At 42.8% G+C, this 26,615-nt stretch overlaps 1 protein-coding gene across 2 annotated transcripts in view; it reads left to right on the top strand.

Annotated features, from left to right (window-relative positions):
* fancd2 (FA complementation group D2) overlaps window positions 1-26,615 on the top strand; it is a 144,026-nt gene that overhangs the window by 48,670 nt on the left and 68,741 nt on the right. For both annotated transcript variants that reach the window (XM_059970407.1, XM_059970416.1), the window contains 2 exons: window positions 7,830-7,890; window positions 21,456-21,575. In XM_059970407.1, the coding sequence (XP_059826390.1) occupies window positions 7,830-7,890; window positions 21,456-21,575 (181 nt within the window). The remainder of the gene's footprint in view (window positions 1-7,829; window positions 7,891-21,455; window positions 21,576-26,615) is intronic.

Below are 26,615 nucleotides of genomic sequence, written 5' to 3' on the forward strand. Positions count from 1 at the left end.
TTCAAACAAAAGGTGTAACCGATGGCATTTGCATGGGTACCAGCTATGCCTGCCTTTTTTTGGCTACGTGGAACAGTCTATGTTCCAAGCCTATACCATTATCAACTTTTCCTGCACTGCATCGACAACTCCATTGATGCTGCTTCCTGCGACCTGAACCCATCAAATTTGCCTCCAACTTCAAATTTACCTGTTCTGTTTCTGATACCTCCCTTCCCTTGCTTGATCTCTCTGTCTGTATCTCTGGAGACAGTATTTGATATCTTTTATAAACCCACTGATTTTCACAGCTACGTGGACAATACCTCTTCCCACCCTGTCACTTGTAAAAATGCTATCCCCATCTCCCAATTCCTCCGTCTCCTCAGCATCTGCTCTCAGTATGAGCTTTTCATTCTAGACTTAATGAGATATCCCCCTTCAAAGAAAAAGGCTTTTCTTCCTCCAATTTTCTGCCCTCACCTGCATCTTTTCCATTTCACATACGTCTGCCCTCACTCCGTCCACCCACCACCACACCAGGGATAGGGTTCCTCTTGTCCTCACCTACCACCTCACCAGCCTCTGCGTCCAGCACATTATTCTCTAACTTCCGCCATCTCCAACCGGATCCCACCACCAAACGTGTCTTTCCCTTCCCTCCCCCCACTTTGTGCTTTCCACAGGGATCGCTCCCTACACAACTCCCTTGACCATTTGAACCTTCCCACTGTTTACCCTCCTGGTACTTATCATTGCAAGTAGAACAAATGCCATAATCACCCCTACACTGCTTCTCTCACCACCATTCAGGGTCCCAAACTGTCTTTTCAGGTGAGGCAACACTTCACCTGTGAGTCTGTTGGGGTCATCTACAGTATCTATCTGGTGGCCTCCTGTATGTTGGTGAGATCCAACACAGATTGGGAGACCACTTCACCGAGCATCTACACTCCGTCTGCCGGAAGAAGCAAGATCTCCCAGTGGCCACCCATTTCAATTCGACTTCCCATTCCCATTCCAGTCTATGGCCTCCTCTTCTGCCAAGATGAGGCCTTACTCATGTTGGAGGAGCAGCATCTTGTAATGTCTGCGAAGCCTCCAGCCTGATGGCATGAACATCAATTTCTCAAACTTCTTACATGCCCTCTTCCCCCTTTCATCTTTCTCCCATCCCATTTTCTTTCTCTTTACCTGCCCATCGCCTCCCTCTGTGCTCCTCCCCCTTCCCTTTCTTCCATGGCCTTCTGTCCTCTCTTGTCGGATTCCCCTTTCTCCAGTCCTTTTCTCTTTAACCAACTGACTTCCCAACTCTTTGATTCACCCCAACCCCCCACCTTCTTATCCTGACTTCTCATCTCTTTTCTCCAGTCCTGATGAAGGGTCTCAGCCCGAAACATCGCCTGTTTACTCTTTTCCATAGATGCTGCCTGGCCTGCTGAGGTCCACCAGTGTTTGTGTGTTGAACCTTGAAGTGGATGGGCTACAGCAGCAGTAAAGCAAACATACACTCAGTGGCCACTTTATTAGGTACAGGAGGTAATGTTCAGAGACCGCAGATTCTAGAAATCTAAAACAAAAACAAAATTCTGGAAGTACTCAGCAAGTCAAGTATCTTCTGTGTTCAGGGAAGCAAAGCAAATTTTTTTTGAATCAGAGACCCATTGTCAGAACTGAGATGTCAGAACAATCCGGAATCAGATTGTCAGAACAATCTGAGCTAATATAAGGGGAATTGAGTTACATGAAGTTATAGAATTCAGTATTGAATTCAGATGGCTACAATGTGCCAGATGGAAGCTGAGGTGATAATCCTTGAGCTTCAATGGAACAGGAGGGCACGGACCAATAGTGGGAAATTGATGGAGGTATTAAAGTAGCCTTCCTTCACAATTTGCCTTCATGAGCAAGACAGCACAGTGAACTTTCTCACTGATTTGAATTGACATAAAGTATGTTTTCAATGTGCAAGTAACAAATAAAGCTAATCTAATTACAGCAGGTGCAGGGTGCTTTGGACTTCAGCCTTCCTTTGTCAGTTATGGTTCAGTGACATACTCTTGCCTTTGAGTCAGGTTTCGGCTTTAAGTACGAACCTTGATATAATCTAGTGTAGACTGAGGGAATGCCACACTTAAGAAATACCATTGTATTATTTTGAACAAGGGCAAAAGCCTTCATTAGTACCATGCAAGTTTATGTTCTTCTATAGCCAACTTAAGAATAAAGAGAATTCAGCAAATAATATACCATTTCTGAGAATTTTTTGGCATAGTGACCAGGAAGGAGGGAACATTCATAACATTTACTCATTCAGAGCAAAATGTTTCTAATATCACTTGCATCATACACCAGGGTGCTTTCTTCAGTTACCTGATGAGGTGACCATGGCCTTTGACCAGCAGCAAATGTCGTCAGGTGGTGTCCAACCTTCATAGAGTGTTTCTACCCTTAACCACTAAACTGTCCAGTTGGCAGATCAGCAGTGGTGGTCAAGTCACTGCCCATCTGCTCCTGACTTCCAGTTCAGCTCCTCTCACCTGCTCCAAATCCAACAAGAAGCCCTTTTTGCTTCCTCCCCCATCCTGCGAGCTGCTTGATTCTTGATCTTTTCATCAAGGCCCAGTGCGGACAGCAACCTCCATGCTGACCTTGCCAGGAACCCTGTTCAGCTGATTTCCAGTGGTAATAGCCACATCTGCCAACCTCTGTTCCCTCAATCCTGGACTAAGGACTGGTACTTCAGGGCCTTCCCCTCAAGAGCCTTCTCACATCCTTCTTCCCATGGTACTGTGAGCTCCAACAGGATGATTTTCTTGTCTTTGGTGGACCACAGTACAATGTCTGGTCGAAATGTGGTTTGCACCACTTCCAGGAACTGCGGCTTCTCGCCACGTCAGCCCTCATGATCTGGCAGTTTGTAACAAATTGGATTTAGACTTCTGATATAACTCGCATGGCTCTCTCTTTGATGAAAATGATTGCCTTATTTGCTTCTCTGCCAGCTGGTCTCTTTTTACACCTCTTCCACTCCAGTGTGTCAGCAAGGGACAGCAGAACCTTGTTGTGGCGCCACCTATACCATACTTGTGTTAAAGCTGTTTTGCATCCTGGCAGTTGGAGTCCCCCCTCAGCTCCCACGTACGCAACTGTGGTGGTGTAGGGAGAGTGTTATACATGGATTGCAGGAAGAAAGAAATGTGCAAGGGCTCCAGTCTCCAAAGCTCTGCCCAAGTGATCTTGTGCTTGGGAAGATCCTATTTTGTCCAGGTGCCCTGTGACCGCAACTCTTTTGCCTTCAGTAACTGCCTTTTGTTCCTTTGGTTCCATACCTCTGCCTGGACCATGTCATTTGTATCCCTTGCACTTCCCCATTGCTGGGAGTGTGCAGAGCAAAGGCTTTACTGGCCCAGGCATGTATTGCCTATAATGTCTCAACTGCAGGGTGCTCACTGCCTGGTCTGTGGCTGGGTTGGCGGCCCACTTTCTGCCTGATCTAGTTGTGACTTCTGCTTGATTTATTAGCTTGGCATCGGAGCCCCTTAGCATTAACACAACTCTACACTTTGCCACCTTGAATTCCTCCACTACCGATGACAATGGGAGGTGTAGCTGGCCTGATCTTATGTAGAGCCATTGGAGAAAAGGTTGGGGTGGATCCCAGCTACCTCCACGGGTGCTTGATTACTTTCTTCTTGGTGCCTTCTACAGAGGTCATGGGGAACTCGTACACCATGAAAAGCTAGAGCAGCCTTGGTAGAAGACGACGTTGGTACAACCATGTGTTAAATTTATCAGGGAGTCTGGTTTTGTTGATCTTCTTCAACCACTCTTCTGCCTGCTTTACAGTGTTAGTGATGTTGGCACTGCCTGTCATTGCTACGTTAACCCACTTTACAAGACATTTTACTGGGTTGTCCTCTATGGATGGAATGACTTCTTGAAGACTGAGCTTGTTAATAACCTTGCCCTTTTTGATCAACATGCATCTGGAGGACTTCCTGGCCTTGAAGATCATCCTAGCTAAGGTAGCTACATTGTCCAGTATTTCTAATACCTATCTTACTTGGACATGGGTTACAGTGGTTAGTGTGTCATCATCCATGAGCCCCCATATTGCAGGCTGTTGGATGCTGGTCTCCAACACTGGGCCTTGGGTTGCATCTGCTGCTGCTTTCATACCCATAACACAAGATGGGGAAGATGGTACAGCCAGTTGGAATCCCTTTTTGGAGGTCTTGCCAACTGGTTGTAAAGTGTGAAGTGTAGCTTGAATCCTCCTAGATAGCTGGTGATCATGTCTTGTGTTACTGGCGGGATATAGTAGTGGTCCAGGCTAACTGAGATGAGGATGTGTGGAATTGATCCATAGACGTTGGCTAGGTCTAACCAGACGACTTTGGTTGCCTTTCTTCTGCCTGACCTCACAGATCAATTAGTTGATTATTGACGTGTGTTCAAGGCACCCAGAAAAACCTAGGATGCTACTTTTCTGGATGGCTGTGTTGATGTCGTGGTTCTCCATTAGGTAAGAGGTCAGCCTTCTCACAAGCACCAAGAATATCTTGCACTGCACGATAAGGAGGGAGATTCAGCAAGGAATTCAGCAATTTTCCAGCTTAGTGGAATAAAGCCTTTGGTTCAAATTATCTTCCACAACCTCCAAAGGAGTTTTGGGCATTCCTTATATACTTTGTAGGATATACCATTTGGTCCTGGGGCGGCAAATGACTTTGCTGTCAATGACATCTATGTTGAGCTCAGTTGCTGGGATTCTTGGTTGGGTGACATTTGGACTGAATTCTAGTCCCTGATTCCTATGGGGATCACTGTGTGATTCCCGCAGAAATTCTTCTACCTTCTGCTTTGAGCTGGTTACGGTGCCAGATTTTTGCTGGCTGAGATGGACCCTGGTGAACCTGAATGGGTTTTTAACAGACTGCGCTCTCCTTCTCTCTTTCTCCTTTCGCTTTTGCAGCTGCTCCACTCTTGAACTTGTGCTGATGTTCCTGCAGTTTGCTGGTTAGATCATTGACACCACTTTTCATCAGGAGCAACACACACAAAATGCTGGTGGAACATAGCAGGCCAGGCAACATCTGTAGGAAGAAGCACTGTCGACGTTTCCGGCCGAGACCCTTCGTCAGGACTAACTGAAAGAGAAGGTAGTAAGAGATTTGAAAGTAGGAGGGGGAGGGGGGAATGTGAAATAATAGAAGACTGGAGGGAGTGGGGTGAAGCTAAGAGCTGAAAAGGTGATTGGCAAAAGGGATACAGAGCTGGAGAATGGAAAGGATCATGGGACAGGAGGCCTAGGGAGAAAGAAAGGGGGAGGGGAGCACCAGAGGGAGATGGGGAACAGGCAGAGTGCCCACTCCCTAGGCCTCCCGTCCCATGATCCTTTCCATTCTCCAGCTCTGAATCCCTTTTGCCAATCACCTTTCCAGCTCTTAGCTTCACCCCACCCCTCCAGTCTTCTATCATTTAACATTTCCCCTTCCCCCTCCTACTTTCAAATCTCTTACTATCTTCTCTTTCAGTTAGTCCTGACGAAGGGTCTCGGCCGGATACGTCCACAGTGCTTCTTCCTACAGATGCTGCCTGGCCTGCTGTGTTCCACCAGCATTTTGTATGTGTTGCTTGAATTTCCAGCATCTGCAGATTTCCTCATGTTTGCTTTTTCATCAGGAGAATTGTTTTTGCATTGTTTGTTCAGGATCTTTATCTCGCTTCTCAGGTGGTGAATCTACCTTTCCCTCCTGTTTGGTTGCCCTAATAGTTTAAGATCCCCTTTCTTCTCCATTGGGCTGAATCATTCTTTTGCAAAGTTTAACACAGTGGCTGTGAGAGAGTCGACTTTCCTGTAGACTGGTCCTGCAAAAGTAGCTTCCAAGATGCAATCCAGGTCATCATCAAGCTGCTTCCAAGATCCATTGTTTGATGATCTAGGCCATTTGATCCTCTCTTTCCTTGACGAATGGATTAGAGTGTCAGAAGGGGCACTCACTTGGACCTTTCTTTAGCACTGGGATGGCTCAGGTGTGGAGAGATCAGCTCTGTCAGGTGCTTCCTGCTGGAGTTCTCCATCGTCTCGTCAAATGTTGAATTTTGCAGACACCATTTTGAGCACCTGTGATGATTTCATAAGACATGCAGTAGGAGCAGAATTATGCCATTTGGTCCATCGGGTCTGGTCTGCCATTTGTTCAAGAGTGACTCATTACCCCTCTCAAGCTCATTTTCCTGCCTTCTCCCCATAATCTTTAACACCCTTACTAGTCAAGAATCTGTTAACCTCCACTTTAAATACACCCAGTGGCTTGGCCTCCATAGCCATCAGTGGCAATGAATTCCACTAATTCACCACCCTCTGGTTAAGGATATTCTTCTCCATCTCTGTTCGAAGGGGATGTCATTGTATTTTGAGGCTGTGCCTCTAGTCCTAGACATCCCCACCTCAGGAACCATGCCCTCATTCTTCTAAATTCTGGCAAGCACAGGCCCCAGAACTATCAAACACTTGTCATACATTAGCCCTTTCATTCCCAGGATCATTCTTGAGAGCCTCCTGTGGACCCTTTTCAAAGCTTGCACATCCTCTCTTAGATAATACAGGGCAACAAATTTTTCTTTAAAAGTGTTGCCTGCTCAAAATTTTTTTGATTATGATAGATCACCTGAAGCTGAACACAAATATAATTTCAGATTATGTATCATGTAGGAATTTGGAGAAACAAGAAATTAACCTTGATTGAATATAGTGTGTTTAATTGTATAACAGTGCTGATGCTGCAGTAATTCAGCTATGCTAAAATATTTTGTTGATGATTTTCATTTGTATTTGGTTTCTGAATCTTCTCGCTTAAGTGTCCAACATCAGCCAGCATTGATGGATTCCAATTGCCCTGATACCTTTTCTCCATGACCACAAAGTCCTGGTGAAACTTTTTACCATGCTCGTCACTGACAGGGCCAAGATTTGCAGGAAGAAGTCTAAATGGGAATCCAGAACATGAATCTATAGTGGTGTGTTGCAATTCATGCAATGTTTCAACTTCTTGTCAACCAGCTGCATGTACTTTGGTGCTGTGTAGTTGCCAAGAAGTTTTTCAGCAACATCCTTCCATTTGATTTTCATCTGTCCCACTGGAAGTTCTTTGAATCTTTGTCATTGATGACCTGTTTGATTTGTGGACCAACAAAAATTCCTTCCTTAATCTTGGCATCAGTTATTCTAATTTGAATTATGAATTTAAATAATAAATTTAGGCAATTTCAAGAAAATGGTGTGTGATAGGGAAATTTCATGATCAGCAGCCCAAAATCCATAAGATACATCAAAAGTATTGAGGAAGCAAAATCTTTGTTGTCCCAAAACTGCTCACAATACATTGACTTTGGTGTTTACCATGTCCAGCTGCATTGATGTGGAGGTAGCAGTATCATTAATGAAATATTAGGGGCTTGTGTTACATCCATGGTTTGTGTAAAAACTTGTGTTCTTAAGATTTGTAGCTGCAGAGTGCCAAAACTGTGTAGAATTATGTTGTACTGATTACTATAGAGCTTGTGATGGATTTCAACAGTGGGAACCATCTTTCAGAGTCTGTAAACACAAAGTATACTGCAGATACTGTGGTCAAATCAACACATACAACATGCTGGAGGAACTCAGCATGTTGGCTGAGTTCCTCCAGCGTGTTGTACGTGTTGATTTTAGAGTCTGTAATTGTTTGTCATTGATGACCTGCTTGACCTGTGGACCAACAAAAAATGATTTCCTTAATCTTGGCATAATTGAAGACCATTTTTCAAACCAAACAACATCTAAGTTCCTGCATCTTTTCCAGAAGTAAAATTGATACATGTTCAACAGATTTACCAGCCATGAGCAAGGAGTCATTCAGACAGGTACGATCTTATAACTTTTTGCTTTTATCCCCTAGCGCTGCTTTGAATTAAATTGTTTAGTTAAAAACATTGCCAGCTCAGTATTCTTAATTATCTGAAATTTGTTTTCGGAGCATGGGTGAGATTTGTAGCTTCACTGACTCCTGGATATTTTTTAATGAAAAGTGTCTTTTGAAATGTTTACCTTTTTAACATTGTGCCTCAGAGCCCATATGTAGCTACTTTATGGACACAAACATCTGATCCACCGACCAGAAGATACAGCCATAACTGCCAACAGTTAGCTGCATTCAGATTAGTCCAGAGATTTGCTCACTAGTCTGATATAGTTGACAGCCAAGTACTATTTCAAGTATATTTTCTTATCCATAGAACATTCTAGTATATTCAGGTATAAAAACAAAACTGCTGAAAACACCCAGCAGATCAGGCAGCATCTGTGGAGAGAAAAAAAGAGTTAACGTTTCAGGTTGAAGACCCTTCAACTTGAGAAGCTGCAGGAAGAGTGGGGATAAGTTATGTCTTGACAAGGTAAAACCAGGGTGACCTTATAAATGAGGATATCTAGTCAATGAGTGAATGGAAGTACAGTCGGCCTTCCTTATCCGCGGATTCTGCATGTGCAGATTCAACCAACTGCGGATCGGGAAAACCCGGAAGTTCTCTCTCCAGCACTCGTTGTTTGAGCATGTACAGACTATTTTTCTTGTCATTATTCCCTAAACAATACAGTATAACAATTATTTACATAGCATTTACATTGTGTTAGGTAATATAAGTAATCTAGAAATGACTTAAAAGTACAGGCAGTCCCTGGGTTATGAATGAGTTCCATTCCTGAGTCCATCTTTAAGTCAGATTTGAAGTTGGAACAGGTACATCTGGTATTATTTAGCGTCAGTTAGTCAAACGTTTTTCTTAGTATATAGTACATATTTTACCTTTCTATGCATATAAAACATGTAAGAAACATACGTAGTTCAATAATTGCTTAGTAATAATTGTAGTTTTCATCGGGGCAGGGCCTTTCAAATGCTCCATTAAAATTGTTCCAATCGTTGACTGACTGTAGCCTAACGCTTTTCTAATGATCGATGGCATTCCACCTCTTTCTGATCGCTTTATTACTTCCACCTTATTTTCAATCGCGATCATGATTATTTTCATGAACAGAAACACCGCGGATTCAGAGCTACGCCAGGTCCTAATATCCACCGCTCTGGGCATGTTAAATAAAGTCCAGGGTTCCACTGGGTCCTAAAGACCACCATAATGATTCGGGTTAAATAAGGCACTTGAGTATCCGCGATTTTTGGTATCCGCAGGCGGTCTCTGAACCAATCCCCCGCGGATAAGGAGGGCCAACTGTAGTTAGTGAGAACGTAGACAAAAGAGTATACCTAAAGTAAAGTAAAAATACAAAATGTGGAGCAGGAAGACATGCCTGGCAATTCAGGCTGGGTATCCCAGAGGGGTTAAAAAAAAACTCTGTTTCTCTTTCCACAAATGTTGCTTGACTTGCTGATTATTTCCATCATTTTGTGCTTTATCATTTACATTACCTCAGCAGCATGCCAATTTTCCTTTGCCAGACAGTCATACAACATAGTCTTCAGCCCACTAGGTAAACACTGACAATCAGGTGCCTATTTACAGCAATTTTACCCTAATTTTTTTTTATTTTTTATTTTTTATTTACAGATACAGTGCAGAATAGGCCCATCCACCCAGCAATCCCTGATTTAACCTTAGCTTAATCACAGGACAGGTTACAATGACCTATTAACGTAATAACAGATATGTCGTTGGAATGTGGGTGGAAACCAGAGCATCAGGAGAAAACCCATGCATTCCACAGAGAGGATGTACAGACTCCTTATAGAAGACATCACAATTGAACTCCATATCTGAACCTTGAGTTGTGATAGTGCTACACTACCATTCCCATCAACTCCCTCCAGGCTCTACCACTTTAGAGAGAATTTTCAATAGCCTATTTACCTACCAACATACACCTCTAAACTAAATTGCCGGAAGGAAAAGTTACATAAAATTAGTTTTATTTGTCACATGGACATCAAAACATACAGTAAAATGCTTTATTTACATCAGTGATCAACAATCTGAGTTGTGTTGGGGCAGCCTGCTTGTGTCACCATGCTTCCAGTGTTAAAATTGATTGCTTTCCTGCAAATTACTAACCCTAATGTGTGTATCAGGATCAGGTTTATTTTCACCGGTATGTGTTGTGAAATCTGTTAACTTAGTAGCAGCTGTTCAATGCAATACATAATATAGAATAAATAAATTATAGTATATGTATATTGGAGATTAAAAATCATGCAAAAACAAATAATATATATTGAAAAAGTGAGGTGGTGTTCATGGGTTCAATGTCTATTTAGGAATCAGATGGCATAGGGGAAGAAACTGTTCCTGAATCACTAAGTGTGGGTCTTCAGGCTTCTGTACCTCCTACCTGATGGTAAAAATGAGAAAAGGGCATGCCCTGGGTACTGGGGGTCTTTAGTAATGGATGCTGCCTTTCTAAGACACCGCTCCTTGAAGATGTTCTTGGATACATTGTAGGCAAGTACCCAAGATGCAGCTGACTAAATTTATGCAGCTTCTTTTGTTCTGCATGAAGCTTCTGCAGCTTCTTTTGTTCTTGTGCAGTAGCCCTCTCCCCCCCTCCCATAGCAGACAATGATGCAGTCTATCACACTGCTCTCCACAGTACTTCTATAGAAGTTTTTGAGTGTATTTGCTGACATACAAAACCTCTTCAAACTCCTAAGGAATTACAGGCGCTGTCTTGCCTTCTTTGTAGCTTCATCAATATGTTGGAACCAGTTTAGGTCCTTGGAGATTTGACACCCAGGATCTTGAATCTGTTCATTCCCTCTGGTGAACTATATATACCTGTCTGGACACGCCCCCTGCTGACTGCTCTTGTGGCTCCTCCCACAGACCCCTGTATAAAGATGATTGAGGTCTGAGCCCGGCCTCTCTGTCTCCAGGATGTAGTATGGTGGTCAACCACTGTTTGTTCCTTCTTCCAGTCAATAAAAGCTGATATCTCATCTTTACGTCTCAGAGTGAGTTATCAGAGGGAGTGCATCACTCCCTACACTTCTGATCCCTCTATGAGGATTGGTATGTGTTCCTTCACCTTACCCTTCCTGAAGTTCACAATTAGCTCTTTTGTCTTACTGACCTTGAGTGCATCTTTTGGAGTTTAGGAGGAAACCAGAGTACCTGGAAGAAATCCACATGGTCACATGGAAAACATACAAATTCCTTACAGACAGTGGCAGGAAATGAACCCTGATCTTTCAGCTGGCATTGTTAAGTGTAATGCTAACTGCTGTGCTACTGTGCAATATGTTCACAGGGAGAATGTGTAAATTCCACAAAAATAGCACCAGAGGTTGGGATTAAATCTAGAGCTGAGAAACCAAAGCTCTTCCCAGTGACAAAAAACCTACAGATGCTGAAAATCCGAGCAATACACACAAAATGCTGGAGGAACTCAGCAGGCCAGGCAGCATCTATGGAAAAAAAGTACAGTCAACATTTCTGGAGAAAAAATGCTAAGGAGCATATTTAAAAGGTGGGGGGAGGGGGGAGAGAGGCACTTGGTGAAAGGTGAAATTTAGAGGGGAGGGATGAAGTGAAGAGCTGGGAAGTTGATTGGTGAAAGAAACAGAAGGCCATGAAAGAAAGAAAAAGTGGAGGGAGGAGCACAGTAGGCAATGGATGGGCTAGGAGGTAAGGTGAGGGAGGGAAAAGGGGATGGGAAACGATGAAGTGGGGTGGGAGGCATTACCGGAAGCTTGAGAAATTGATGTTCATGCCGTCAGTTTCCTCAGTGGAGGAACACACGAAATATAAGGTTTGTTCCTCCACCCTCTGTGGCCTCATCACGACAGTGGGGGAGACCATGGATGGACATATCGGAATGGGGAGCCACTGGGAAATCCCACTTTTTCTGGTGGACGGAGCGTTTTCTCAATCTACATTGGATCTCACCCATATACAGGAGACCACACCATAAGCAACAAACATAGTATATAACTCAACAGTCTCACAGCTAATGCGTTGCCTCAAGTGAAAGGACTGTTTAGCGTCCTGAATGCTAGTGAGGTAGGAGGTGTAGGGGCAGGTTTAGTACTTGTTCCGCTTGCAAGGATAAATACCAGGAGTGAGATCAGTGGGGAGGGATGAATGAACAAGGGAGTTGCGTAGGGAGCAATTTCTGTAGAAACCAGAACGTTGGGTAGGTATAATAATAACTTTAGAGCACTTGTACAGTAGTTCAAAGTGCTTTTAAATGGGATAATAGAATTTTAAAAATAAAAATAAACATGAAAACAAAAATATGTTAGTGAAAAGCAAGGTTATTTAATAACAGCAGAAGGATTTTTCTTAGCAAAAGTCAACAGGATATGAGAGAGATGGCAGATTGGGATTAGTGTAAGGCAGCAGAATGATAATGTTTTTATTACTGTGCAGTTCTGTAGCAATATTTTAATGGCTTAGACCTAAATGTACAGGGCATGAGAAATGAAGTTTTTAGATCGTATAAAAACTGGGTTTGTGGGTGATGGTGAGTTTATATTGCGAAAGGATCTAGATGGTTTGGTCAGCTCAGCAGAGTTGTGGCAAATGGAATGTAAATATGAGGTAGTACATGTGCAAAAGCATGGGAATATACAGTCACTGAGCGGACTCAACATTTTATGTCAAGGAACAATGAAATGTTATAAAAGCTTAAGGGTTGTTTCCCATTATCAACTGAAGCAAAGAAGTTATAGTTGTATACAATACCAGTTAGACTGAAACTTCAGTACTCTTTATACAGTAATTGAATAACCATTTTGCAAAACAGATGTGAATGCCACATATAATGAAGTCCTGATGAATAGTCTTGACTATTTATTCCTCTCCGTAAATGCCCATCAATTGCTGAATTCCTCCAGTAATTTGTTGTCTGCTGCTTTGGATTTGCAGTCTCTTCAGAATTTCATATATTTAAGATGTGTGTACCTTTCTGAAGGTGCAGAGGTTTTGAAGGTTAGTCCCATGAATGGGGGAAAAGAAACATAGGAACCCTGCAGCACAATACAAGCCCTTTGGCCCACAAAGTTGTGCCGAATGTGTCCCTACCTTAGAAATTACTAGGCTGAAAAGAAAGAAAAAGCTGCATTCAATTTGTTTGGAACACAAAACTGAAGAGATTCTTATATGCATTATGTAAAATTATAAGAGGCTTGCACAAGGTATATAAGGAAAGAATATACAGTATACTGTACATTGTATATACAGTATAAAAAGTATTCACCCCCTTCCCCTTAAAAGTTTTCATGTTTTATTGAATTTATAACATTTAATTTGGATTTTTTGACACTAGCCAACAGAAAAAGACTCTACGTCAAAGTGAAAGAGCTCCATAAAGTGAGCTAAATTAATTACAAATATAAAACGCAAAATAATTGATTGCATAATCACTCACCTCCTTCAAATTGATATTTAATGGATTCACCTTTGGCAGCAATTACAGCCTTGAGTCTGTATGGATAGGTCCCTATCTTTTTTTTACATCTGGATACTGCAATTTTTCCTCACTCTTATTTACAAAACTGATCAGGCTCTGTCAGATTGCATGGGAATCGTGAGTGAACAGTCCTTTTCACGTCCAGCCACAAATTCTCAGTTGGATTAAGGTCTTGACTCTTACTTGGCCACTTCAGGACATTAACTGTGTTGTTTTTAATCCATTCCTGTGTAGCTCTGGCTTTATGCTTAGAGTCATTGTCTTGCTGGAAAACAAATCTCCCAAGTCGTGGTTCTTTTGCAGACTCCTCCAGGATTTCCCTGTATTTTGCTGCATTCATTTTACCTTCTACCTTCACAAGCTTTCCAGGGCCTGCTACAGTGAAGCATCCCCACAGCGTGATGCAGCTACCCCCATGCTTCACGGTAGGGATGGGGGTGATGATGTGTGATGTTTGGCTTATGCTAAGCATAGTGTTTGTTCTGATTGCCAAACAGCTCAGTTTTGGTTTCATCAGACGCAGAACCATCTTCCAGTTGACTTCCAGTCTCCCACATGCCTTCTGGCAAACTCTAGCTGAGATTTCATGTGACTTTTTTTTCAACAGTGGCTTTCTCTTTGCCACTCTCCCATAAAGCTGTGACTGGTGAAGCGCCCAAGCAACAGTTGTTATATGCGCAGTCTCTCCCATCTCAGCCACTGAAGCTTGTAACTCCTCCCAAACTATCATAGATCTCTTGGTGGCCTTCCTCACTAGTCCCCTTCTTACACAGTCACTCACTTTTTGAGGACGCCTGCCTCGAGGCAGATTTACACCTGTGCCATTATTCTTTCCGTTTCACAAACTGTGCTTTTCAGTAATCTTTTCAAGAAGTTGCTTGCAGTGTTTTTTTGTCTTTGTTGTGTAATTTTTGCCGGGATACTAAGTCACCAGCAGTCAGACCTTCCAGATACAGGTGTATTTTTACTACAATCAATTGAAACACCTTGACTGAACCTTGACTCCATATAAGTAATTATGTGACTTTTAAAACCAAACTGCTGCACCAGTGATGATTTAGTGTGTCATATTAAAGAGAGTGAATACTTATGCAATCAATTATGTAATTAATTTAGATCACTTCCTAGAGATCTATTTTCACTTTGACACAAGAGTCTTTTTGTTAATCAGTGTAAAAAAAAAAGCCAAATGAAAACTTCCGGGGGGGGGGAGATGAATACTTCTTATGGGTATTATATTTGCTTTGGTATAATTTAAAGTAATTGGTAGAAGGAATTGAGATATAATGAAAAGATTTTTCACCCAGTGGGTGTTGGTGGCCTGGAATTGCTGGCTGTTAGGATGGTAGCAGCAGACACCTTTGCAAATTGAAATTCTTTTAAATTATGTTTGATTGGCCATAACCTGAAGGGCAAATGCTGGGTTACAAGAAATTCTGCAAATGCTGGAAATCTTGAACAGCACATACAGAATGCAAAAAGAACTGAAGTCAATTTCCAGTAAGATGAGGTGTGTTCAATCACAATGGCTTCTATGGGGCCAACCAAAGAAATCTTTTATGATTATGTAAGTATTATGAACTTAATGTAAGGCAGGTCTTCTATCAGCAGGTTGCTGTTTGGGGGGAGAAATGGAATTTGCTGGACTTGGTGCAGATCGTGTTGCTACCCGTATAAGAGAGGCATTGCAGGAGTTGGTGCACGAAGGCAGTATGCAGTCTAACAGTGAATGATCAGCTAAGGTGTTTTTCTTGTGAATGCAATACCCTGTTGGACATTGTTAATGTGGAATGCTGTGAGTCTGATTCACTGATTTATTGGCAATCAGCAGAGACAGATGGTGGGGGAAAGCTGAGTGGCCTCGGTTATAACGAGGACTAGGCCTTAAGCCACGGTGAGCCTATTGACAGCTGCCCAGGAGAGAGATGTCAGAGTCAGTGCTGCCCCAGTGTTTGCTTGGCAGAAGACCCGCTCCCGGACGGCCACATCTGCACCAGGTGCGTCGAGCTGCAGTTCCTTAGGGAGTGCTTTAGGGAACTGGAGATGCAGCTTGGTGACCTTCGTCTGGATAGGGAAAGTGAGGAGGTGATAGAAAGGAGCAAAACGCAAGTAGTCACACCAGGGCCTCGGGAGACAGATAAGTGGGTAACAGTCAGGAAAGGGATACTAGAGCGTACCCCTGTGGCTGTCCCCCTTAACAATGTATACCTGTTTGAGTACTGTTAGGAGGGGGTGGCCTACCTGGGGGAAGCAACAGTGGCTGCACCTCTGGCACAGACTCTGGCCCTGTGGCTCAGAAGGTTAGGGAAAGCAAGAAGAAGGCAGCAGTAATAGGGGACACTAAAGTTAGGGGGGCAGGCAGATGATTCTGCGGATGCAGGAAAGAAATGTGGATGGTAGTTTGCCTCCCAGGTGCCAGGGTCTGGGATGTTGCTGATTGCGTCCACAATATCCTGATGTGGGAAGGTGAACAGCCAGAGGTCATAGTACATACTGGTACTAATGGCATAGGTAGGAAAAGAGAGGAGGTACGGAAAACTGACTACAGGGAATTAGGAAGGAAGTTGAGAAGCAGGACCTCAAAGCTAGCAATCTTGGGATTGCTACCTGAGCCACGTGACAGTGAGTATAGGAATTCATTGAGGTGGAGGATAAATGTGTGGCTGAGTGATTGGAGCAGGGTGCAGGGGTTCATATTTCTGGATCATTGGGACCTCTTTTGGGGCAGGTGGACCCATGCAAAAAGGATGAGTTGCAGTCGAATCTGAAGGGGACCAATATCCTGGCAGGGAGGTTTGCTAAGGCTATTGGGGAGAGTTTAAACTAGAATTGCTGGGGGCTGGGAACCAAACTGAAGAGACTGGGGAAGAGGCAGTTGGCTCAGAAATAGAGAAAGCTTGGAGACAGTGCGAGAGGGAGAATAGGCAGGTGATAGCGAAGGGATATGCTCAGACTGGTGGTTTGAGATGTGTCTATTTTAATGCAGGAAGCATGAACAAAGCGGATGAGTTTAGAGCGTAGATCTGTACGTGGAGCTGTGATGTGGCTATTACAGAGACTTGGCTGGCTCAAGAGCAGGAATGGTTACTTAGAGTGCCAGGCTTTAGGTGTTTCAGAAAGGACAGGAAAGGAGGCAAAAGAGGTGAGGGCATGGCACTGCTGATCAGAGATAGTATCATGGCTGCAGAAAAGGAGAAGGTCATGGAAAGATTGTCTACTGAGTCTGTGGGTGGAAGTTTGAAACTGGAAGGTGTCAACTCCACTGGGTGCTTTTTAATAGACCTCCCAATAGTAACAGCGACGGACATTAAGGAGCAGATAGGGAGACAGATTCTGGAAAGGTGTAATAATGACAGGGTTGGCGTGGTTGTAGATTTTAATTTCCGAAATATTGATTGACATCTCCCTATAGCAAAGGATTCAGAGGTGGTGGAGTTTGTTAGATGTGTTCAGGAAGATTTCCTGGTACAATATGTAGAGAAGAGAGGCTGTACTTGATCTGGTATTGGGAAATGAACCTGGTCAGGCGTCAGATCTCTCAGTGGGAGAACATTTTGGAGATGGTGATCACAATTCTATTTCCTTTACCATAGTGTTGGAGAAGGATAAAAAAAACAGACAAGTTAGGAAAGTGTTTAATTTGTGTAAGAGGAAATATGAAGCTATCAGGCAGGAACCTGGATATTCTCAGGGAAATGTTTGACAGAAATGTGGCAAATGTTCAGGGGATATTTAAATGGCGTTCTGCACAGGTACATTCCAATGAGATGGAAAGGATGGTAGGGTACAGGAATTGTGGTGTACAAAGGCTGTTGAAAATCTAGTCAAGAAGAAAAGAAAAGCTTACAAAAGGTTCAAAAAACTAGGTAATGATAGATATCTAGAAGATTATAAAGCTAGCAAGAAGGAACTTAAGAATGAAATTAGGAGAGCCAGAAGGGGCCATGACATGGCCTTGGCAAGCAAAAGTAAGGAAAACCCCAAGGCATTCTACGAGTATGTGAAGAGCAAGAGGATAAGACATGAGAGAATAAGTGTGACAGTGGAAAAGTGTATATTGAACCTGAGGAGATAGCAGAAGTACTTAATGATTGCTTCAGTATTCACTATGGAAAAGGATCTTGGCGATTGTAGGAATGACTTAGAGTGGATTGAAAAGCTTGAGCATATAGTCATTAAGAAAGAGGATGTGCTGGAGCTTTCGGAAAGCATCAAGTTAGTTAAGTCTCCGGGACTGGATGAGATATACCACAGGATACTCTGGGAGGTGAGGGAGGGGATTATTGAGCCTCTGGCAATAATCTTTGCATCATCAATAGGGACGGGAGGGTTGCAGATGTTGTTCCTTTATTCAAGAAAGGGAGCAGAGATAGCCCAGGAAATTATAGACCAGTGAGGTTTACCTCAGTAGTTGGTAAGTTGATGGAGAAGATCCTGAGAGGCAGGATTTATGAATATTTGGAGAGGCATAATATGATTAGGAATAGTCAGCATGGCTTTGTCAAAGGCAGGTCGTGCCTTACGAGCCTGATTGAACTTTTTGAGGATGTGACTAAACACGTTGATGAAGTTAGAGCAGTAGATGTAGTGTATATGGATTTCAGCAAGGCATTTGAAAAGGTACCCCATGCGAGGCTTATTAAGAAGGTAAAGACGCATGGGATCCAAGGGGATATTGCTTTGTAGATCCAGAAAGAGTGGTTGTAGACGGAGCATATTCTGCATGGAGGTCAGTGACCAGTGGACATAAAGGTTGGAAGTGTTGTGGATAGTGTGAAGGGCTGTCAGAGGTTACAGTGGGACGTCGATAGGGTGCAAAACTAGGCTGATAAGTGGCAGATGGAGTTCAACCCAGATAAGTGTGAGGTGGTTCATTTTGGTAGGTTAAATATGATGGCAGAGTATAGTATGTGGAGCATCAGAGGGATCTTGGGCTCTGAGTTCACAGGACACTCAAAGCTGCTGCCCAGGTTGACTCTATGGTTAAGAAGGCAAACAGTGCATTAGCCTTCATCAACTATGGGAATGAGTTTAAGAGCTGAGAGGTAATGTTGCAGCTATATAGGACCTTGGTCAGACCCCACTTGGAGTACTGTGCGCAGTCACCTCACTACAGGAAAGACGTGGAAATACAGAAAGGGTGAAGAGGAGATATACAGGAATGTTGCCTGGATTGGGGAGCATGCCTTATGAGAATAGGTTGAGTGAACTCGGCCTTTTCTCCTTGGATCGACAGAGGTTGAGAGGTGACCTGATAGAGGTGTATAAGGTGATGAGAACCATAGTCGGAGGCTTTTTCCCAGGGCTGAAATGGTTGCCACAAGAGGACACAGGTTTAAGGTGCTGGGGAGTAGGTACAGAGGAGGTGTTGGGTAATTTTTTTTACTCAGAGAGTGGTGAGTGTGTGGAATGGGCTGCCAGCAATGGCAGTGGAGGTGGATGTGATAGGGTCTTTTCAGAGGCTCCTGGATAGTTACATCGAGCTGAGAAAAATAAAGGTAATGTCTGAAGTATGTACATTGTCAGCACAGCATTGTGGGCTGAAGGGTTTGTATTGAGCTGTGCGTTTTCTATATTGTGTGTGTCTGCAGACTGTCACAGCATTCATGGACTCAAGGTCTTGGACAATTACAAACCCCATTTCCAGAAAAGTTGGGATATTTTCCAAAATGCAATAAAAACAAAAATCTGTGATGTTAATTCACTTGAACCTTTATTTAACTGACAAAAGTACAAAGAAAAGATTTTCAATAGTTTTACTGACCAACTTAATTGTATTTTGTAAATATACACAAATTTAGAATTTGATGGCTGCAACACACTCAACAAAAGTTGGGACAGAGTTAAAATAGGATTGAAAAGTGTACAGAATATTCAAGTAACACCGGTTTGGAAGACTCCACATTAAGCAGGCTAATTGGTAGCAGGTGAGGTATCATGACTGGGTACAAAAGTAGCGTCCATCAAAGGCTCAGTCTTTGCAAGCAAGGATGGGTCGTGGCTCACCCCATTGTGCCAAAATGTGTGAGAGAATTGTTAGTCAGTTCAAAAGGAACATTTCTCAACGCAAGATTGCAGAGAATTTAGGTCTTTCAACATCTACAGTACATAATATTGTGAAAAGATTCAGAGAATTCAGAGGCATCTCAGTGCGTAAAGGGCAAGGTCGGAAACCACTGTTGAATGCACATGATCTTCAAGCCCACAGGTGGCACTGCCTAAGAAACTGTCATGCTACTGTGACAATTATAGCCACCTGGGCTCGGGAGTACTTCAGCAAACCATTGTCACTTAACAGTCTGTCACTGCATCCAGAAATGCAACTTGAAAGTGTATTACGCAAGGAGGAAGCCATACATCAATTCTATGCAGAAACACCGGCAAGTTTTCTGGGCCCGAGCTCATCTCAGATGGACCGAAAGACTGTGGAGCTGTGTGCTGTGGCCAGATGAGTCCACATTTCAGCTAGTTTTGGAAAAAACGGGTGTCAAGTTCTCCGTGCCAAAGATGAAAACGACCATCCTGATTGTTATCAGCGAAAAGTGCAAAAGACAACATCTGTGATGGTATGGGGGTGCATCAGTGCCCATGGTATGGGAGTGCATCAGTGCCCACGGCATGGGTGAGTTGCATGTATGCAAAGGTACCATTGACTCTGAGACGTATATTAGGATTTTAGAGAGACATATATTGCCATCAAGGTGACGTCTCTTCCCGGGATGTCCATGCTTGTTTTAGCAGGACAATGTCAGACCACATTCTACACGGGCTACAACAGCGTGGCTTTGTAGAGACAGAGTGCGTGTGCTTGACTGACCTGCTGCCAGTCCAGATGTATCTTCTATTGAAAATGTATGGCGCATCATGAAGAGGAGAATCAGACAACGGAGACCACAGACTGTTGAGCAGCTGAAGTCTTCTATCAAGCACGAATGGACAAAATTTCCCATTGCAAATCTACTACAATTAGTATCCTCAGTTCCAAAACGATTAAAAAGTGTTATTAAAAGGAAAAGTGATGCAACACAATGGTAAACATGCCTCTGTCCCAACTTTTGTTGAGTGTGTTGCAGCCATCAAATTATAAATTTGTGCATATTTACAAAATACAGTTAAGTTTGTCAGTAAAACTATTGAAAATCTTTTCTTTGTACTTTTGTCAGTTAAATAAAGGTTCACAAGAATTAACATATTGCAGATTTTTGTTTTTATTGCATTTTGGAAAATATCCCAACTTTTCTGGAAATGGGTTTTGTATCTTTTTGTGTGTGAGACTGTATTTTACTGATATATGTGCCCTGTGCCGTATGTGGCTTCTGGTACTGTGTTTCGCACCTTGACCCCAGAGTAATTCTGTTTTGTTTGGCTGTATTTGTTGGTATTGATGTATGATTGAATGACATTTAAACCTGAGCATGACATTTCCAGCTGAGACTCTATTGAAGCATTTTGTGTGTGTTGGGCAAATGCTGGATGATGTGATTAGATTGAGTAGCTCCTTTTCAACTTGAATGGACACAAAGGATGTAATGGCCTCCTGTGTTGTAAAATTTCTATGATTATATTATAGGTGTCATTAAAATTTCCAAATAAGCCCTCTGTTTAAAATAAATGTTTCATCTTTAACAGACTGGTTGTAAGACCTTTAATTGTTTATCAGCTGATATCTATGGAATTCATTGCCACAGACAGATGTGGAGGCCAAGGCTTTGGATATATGTAAAGTGGAGGGTGATAGGTTCTTAATTTAACAAGAATGTTATGGGAGAAGGCAGAATAATGGGGTTGAGCGTGATAATAAATCAGCCATGATGGAATGGCAGAGCAGGCTTGATGGGCCAACTGGCCTAATTCTGCTCCTGAGTCTTATAGTGTAATACAATGTTCATGTTTTGTTTACCTTCTCATTTGTTTTGCACAGGACCTGCAAGAAGCCAGTTAATTTGATTTTTTTTCTCATTATTGTATGTTCCAATAATTTGCTCTTCTGAAACAATATGTATATTAGGCATCAGCCCTGCTTGAACTGGTGCGAACTTGCAGTGAGCATTCACCAGAGGCTGCTGCTCTCTATTATGATGAGATGGCTAACTTGGTTCAGAAAGGAAACCTGGATCCACAAGTGCAGGTAAACTGAGATTAATTTTCTGTTTAACTAATGGACTTTATGTGATTTAACAACTAAATACTCTTATAAGCAAACTACCTGCTAGAGAAACTCAGTGGTCAAATAATATTTGTAGGGAGGAGAGGAATCAAGAGTATTTTGGGTCTGAACCTTATATCAGGACTGAGAGGGGCGATAACCGTTACAAAAAGGAGAGGGGGCATGGTGACATATGAATTGCAGGTGATTGGTGGACTAAGTAGGTGCAAAAGATGACAGACAGATTATGCCACGTAGAGATGAGTGAGCTGATAGAGTTGGGAGATCAGGGCAGATAGAACATAGAATAGTACAGCACAGTACAGGCTCTTTGGGCCACAATGTTGTGCTGACCCTTAAACTCTGCCTCCCATATAACCCCCCCCCCCACCTTAAATTCTTCCATATACCTGTCTAGTAGTCTCTTAAATTTCACTTGTGTATCTGCCTCCACTACTGACTTAGGCAGTGCATTTCATGCGCCAACCACTCTCTGAGTAAAAAACCTTCCTCTAATATCCCCCTTGAATTTCCCATCCCTTACGTTAAAGCCATGTCCTCTTGAACTGAGCAGTGGTCCCCTGGGGAAGAGGCGCTGACTGTCCACTCTATCTATTCCTGTTAATATCTTGTACACCTCTATCATGTCTCCTCTCATCCTTCTTCTCTCCAAAAAGTAAACCCCTAGCACCCTTAATCTTTGATCATAATGCATACTCTCTAAACCAGGCAGCATCCTGGTAAATCTCCTCTGTACCCTTTCCAATGCTTGCCCATTCTTCCTATAGTGAGGCAACCAGAACTGGACACAGTACTCCAAGTGTGGCCTAACCAGAGTTTTATAGAGCTGCATCATTACCCTGCTATTCTTAAACTCCATCCCTCGACATGTGAAAGCTAACACCCCATAAGCTTTCTTAACTACCCTGTCTACCTGTGAGGCAACTTTCAGGGATCTGTGGACATGCACCCCCAGATCCCTCTGCTCCTCCACACTCCCAAGTATCCTGCCGTTTACTTTGTACTCTGCCTTGGAGTTTGTCCTTCCAAAGTGTACCACCTCACATTTCTCTGGGTTGAACTCCATCTGCCACTTCTCAACCCACTTCTTCATCCTATCAATGTCTTTCTGTAATCTTCAACAATCCTCAACACTATCCACAACACCATCAACCTTTGTGTCGTCTGCAAATTTGCCAACCCACCCTTCTATCTTCACACACATCCAGGTTGTTAATAAAAATAAGAAAAGTAGAGATCCCAGAACCGATCCATGTGGGGCACCAGTAGTCACAACCCTCCAATCTGAATGTACTCCCTCCACCAGACCCTCTGCTTTCTGCAGGCAAGCCAATTCTGAATCCACCTGGCCAAACTTCCCTGGATCCCATGCCTTCTGACTTTCTGAATAAGCCTACCGTGCGGAATCTTGTCAAATACCTTAGTAAAATCCATGTAGGTCACATCCACTGCACTACCCTCATCTATATGCTTGGTCACCATCTGAAAGGAGTCTATCAGGCTTGTTAGACACGATCTGCCCTTCACAAAGCCATGCTGACTGTACCTGATCAGACCATGATTCTCTAAATGCCCACAGATCCTATCTCTAAGAATCTTTTCCAACAGCTTTCCCATCACAGATGTAAGGCTCACTGTTCTATAATTACCTGGACTATCCCTACTACCTTTTTTGAACAAGGGGACAGCATTCGTCTCCCTCCAATCCTCCAGTACCATTCCCATGGACAACAAGAACATAAAGATCCAAGCCAGAGGCTCAGCAATCTCTTCCCTCGCCTGATGGAGCAGCCTGGGGAATATTCTGTCAGGCCCCAGGGATTTATCCGTCCTAATGTATTTTAACAACTCCAACACCTCCTCTCCCTTAATATCAATGTGCTGCGGAACATCAACCTCACTCATATTGTCCTCACCATCATCATTCCCTCCCATTGGTGAATACTGAAGAGAAGTATTCATTGAGGACCTCGTTCACTTCCACAGCCTCCAGGCACATCTTCCCACCTTTATCTCTAATCGGTTCTACCTTCTCTCCTGTCATCCTTTTGTTCTTCACATAATTGAAGAATACCTTGGGGTTTTCTTTTACCCTGCTTGCCAAGGCCTTCTCATGCCCCCTTCTTGCCCTCCTCAGCCCCTCCTTAAGCTCCTTTCTTGCTACCCTATATTCCTCAATAGACCCATCTGATCCTTGCTTATGCTGCCTCCTTCCACCTGACTAGATTTTCCACCTCACTTGTCACCCATGGTTCCTTCACCCTACCATTCCTTATTCCTCACCAGGACAAACTTATCCCTAACATCCTGCAAGAGATCTCTAAACATCGACTACGTGTCCAGAGTACATTTCCCTGCTAAAACATCATCTCAATTCACACCCGCAAGTTCTAGCCTTATGGCCTCATAATTTGCCCTTCCCCAATTAAAAATTTTCCTGTCCTCTCTGATTCTGTCCTTTTCCATGATAATGCTAAAGGCTAGGGAGCGGTGGTCACTGTCCCCCAGATGCTCACCCACTGAGAGATCTATGACCTGACCCGGTTCGTTACCTAATACTAGATCTAGTATCTAAATCTAGATGGTTGATAGATGGAGACAAAGAGCAGATGGAGCAAGGTGGGTGGAGAGCTGGGTGAAGATTGGAGATGGCTGATAGAAGGCAATAAGCAGGAACATATTCCAGCGCTGGAATCTGTTAGATACAGGAAATGATAATAGAGACCGTGAGGGGAGTGGTGAATGGCAAACGGAATGAGAACCAGATAGGAGAGGGTAGTGAGGAGAGGCAGGGACAGATGAGAAACCTGTGGGTGAATTATTCCAGACTCCGGGTTCAGCCCCCAGCCCAGATTTTGGGTATGTATCACTTCCCCACTAATTCGCCACTTCTTCTAACTGCTTTTCCTCCATGTCCTATGCTCTAATATCTCCATTTTCTAGCTCCTAATAATTCTCCAGATATGTCCTCAACTAACCTTTTGACTTGACCATCAAAAGGTCAGTTTCAGTTGTTTTCCTTCATGTTGCCTTGTTTGTAATTATTTTTATGATTTGGCATCTCGAATCCTTGAGAAGTATGGGCTGTTTTAATTTCTACATCTTGATTCTGTGTGCAATTGAATCTAATTTTTCAGTGCTTTGCTTTGTTCCATGTTTCTTTTAATGGAGAACTGTGCAGCACGATTTATTCATTAGGGAGCAGAAAAAACCATCGGGCATTGAAGTTAAGCTTTTGAAGGTAGTTTTGGAGATTGAAGAGGAAGTTGTGAGATTCCCATTGTTTGAGGCTATGTTTCACTCTGCAATGCTGAAGTATTTCTGAGCAGACATAAGCAACCTTAAGCAACTAAAATAAGCTTGGAATCCTGTTGATATATAATTACAGAAAATTTCCTAAGTTGGGAATTGTTATAAAATATAGTAGTGGGTACAAATGACTCCACGTTTCCCACCCAAATGATGGTCGTTCTGGAAATGGAAATTTGCCCTTATGGAATTCACAAAAAATTCAGATATGGGTAGAGTTTGCTGTTAAGGAATTTATGTTAGGTGGAGGTGGGGGAGGAATAAATAAATAAACCTGAAATGTGAAAAAAACAATAAACTTTGTGTACTCACAAGTCACTCATATAGTGGGATAATATGATTTGCATATGACATCAGTGCTTCTATTGAGTTGGCAGTCAAAACCCTGTCCCTTCCTTGCCACACACATGTTCTTCATCTACAAAACGTATTCTCTGATACACTGAATTGTAGAAAACCAATGTTGTCATCGGCCTTTACATCACATCCACCAAATCACCATGTTTTTACCCATTGCCCCCTGAACTCCACCAAAGCCACCTTTCTCCTATGAACCCTGATCCTCAAGTCCCATCACTTTCCCTGATATCCTCACTTTCTAAACCATTTCCTAATACACAAACCTTGTGCTTCAGAGAAAATCTCACAGATTAAGCGGTTGGCAAAGCTGCTCTCTGAGGTGTCCTGTTCACGTGTCCATAGACTAGAAAGGGTGTGGCAAAGGAAGGACTTGCCTGTGGTTGCTATTCCAGTTGACATGGTGATATCATATCCAAATCTTATAGCCCACAGTACTGAGTAGGTAAAAGATAAAAATGGACTGCATTTGTTGTTTCTTTTGTATGATTCTTGAAGCTAATGCTGGCCTTGGCTATTAAATCAATCTGATGTAATTTTATTATTGCAGATAAAATGGCTTTATGTGAGAGAAAAACATTCTTTAGGGACACATCTCTGCTTATAACATGGGATTTGATGGGAAATGGGGTATTTAATTACAGAAGATTGTGTAGGGAAACTGCAGTAAGGCAAATAGGAAAGCTCTACAATGGATAGACAGAACTGCTCAACACACCACTGGCACCAGTCTACCTGCTGTCAAGGATGTGTGTACAAAAAAGTCCCAGACAATGGTAAACAATATCATGAAGTATCACACCCATCTTGTTCGTGAATTGTTTGTCCCTCTGCCATCAGGGAGAAGGCTACGTAGCAACCATGCCAGGACCACCAAACTCAAAAACAGTTACTTTTCCCAAGCAATAAGGCTAATCAATACCTCTAGCCACTAACCCACCCCAGCATATTCCCACCACCACTACTTTTTCATTTCCTGTCAGTTACCTTATGTTCAGACACTCCTGTACCTAGTGTCACTTTATGGACATAGTTAATCTATATATAAAACTATCTTATGTATTTAATTTATTTTTTTTGTTATTATTGTTTTTGTTAATCTTATGTTTATTTTTTGTGCTGTATTGGATCCACAGTAGCAATTATTGTGTTTTCCTTTACACTTGTGTACTGGAAATGGCATTAAACAATCTTGAATTATGAATTTTGACAATGGATGGTTTTATAGGACTGCCTTCTTAAGCGATCACCTGTGTATGTGGAAGAAATATAAGTGCGAAATTATGTCCTCCTTTGAGATTTAGCATTGATGAGTTGTGCCACTCTGTGCTTCTC

Source organism: Hypanus sabinus, chromosome 1 (assembly GCF_030144855.1).
Source record: "Hypanus sabinus isolate sHypSab1 chromosome 1, sHypSab1.hap1, whole genome shotgun sequence".
In the NCBI taxonomy this organism is placed as follows: Eukaryota; Metazoa; Chordata; class Chondrichthyes; order Myliobatiformes; family Dasyatidae; genus Hypanus; species Hypanus sabinus.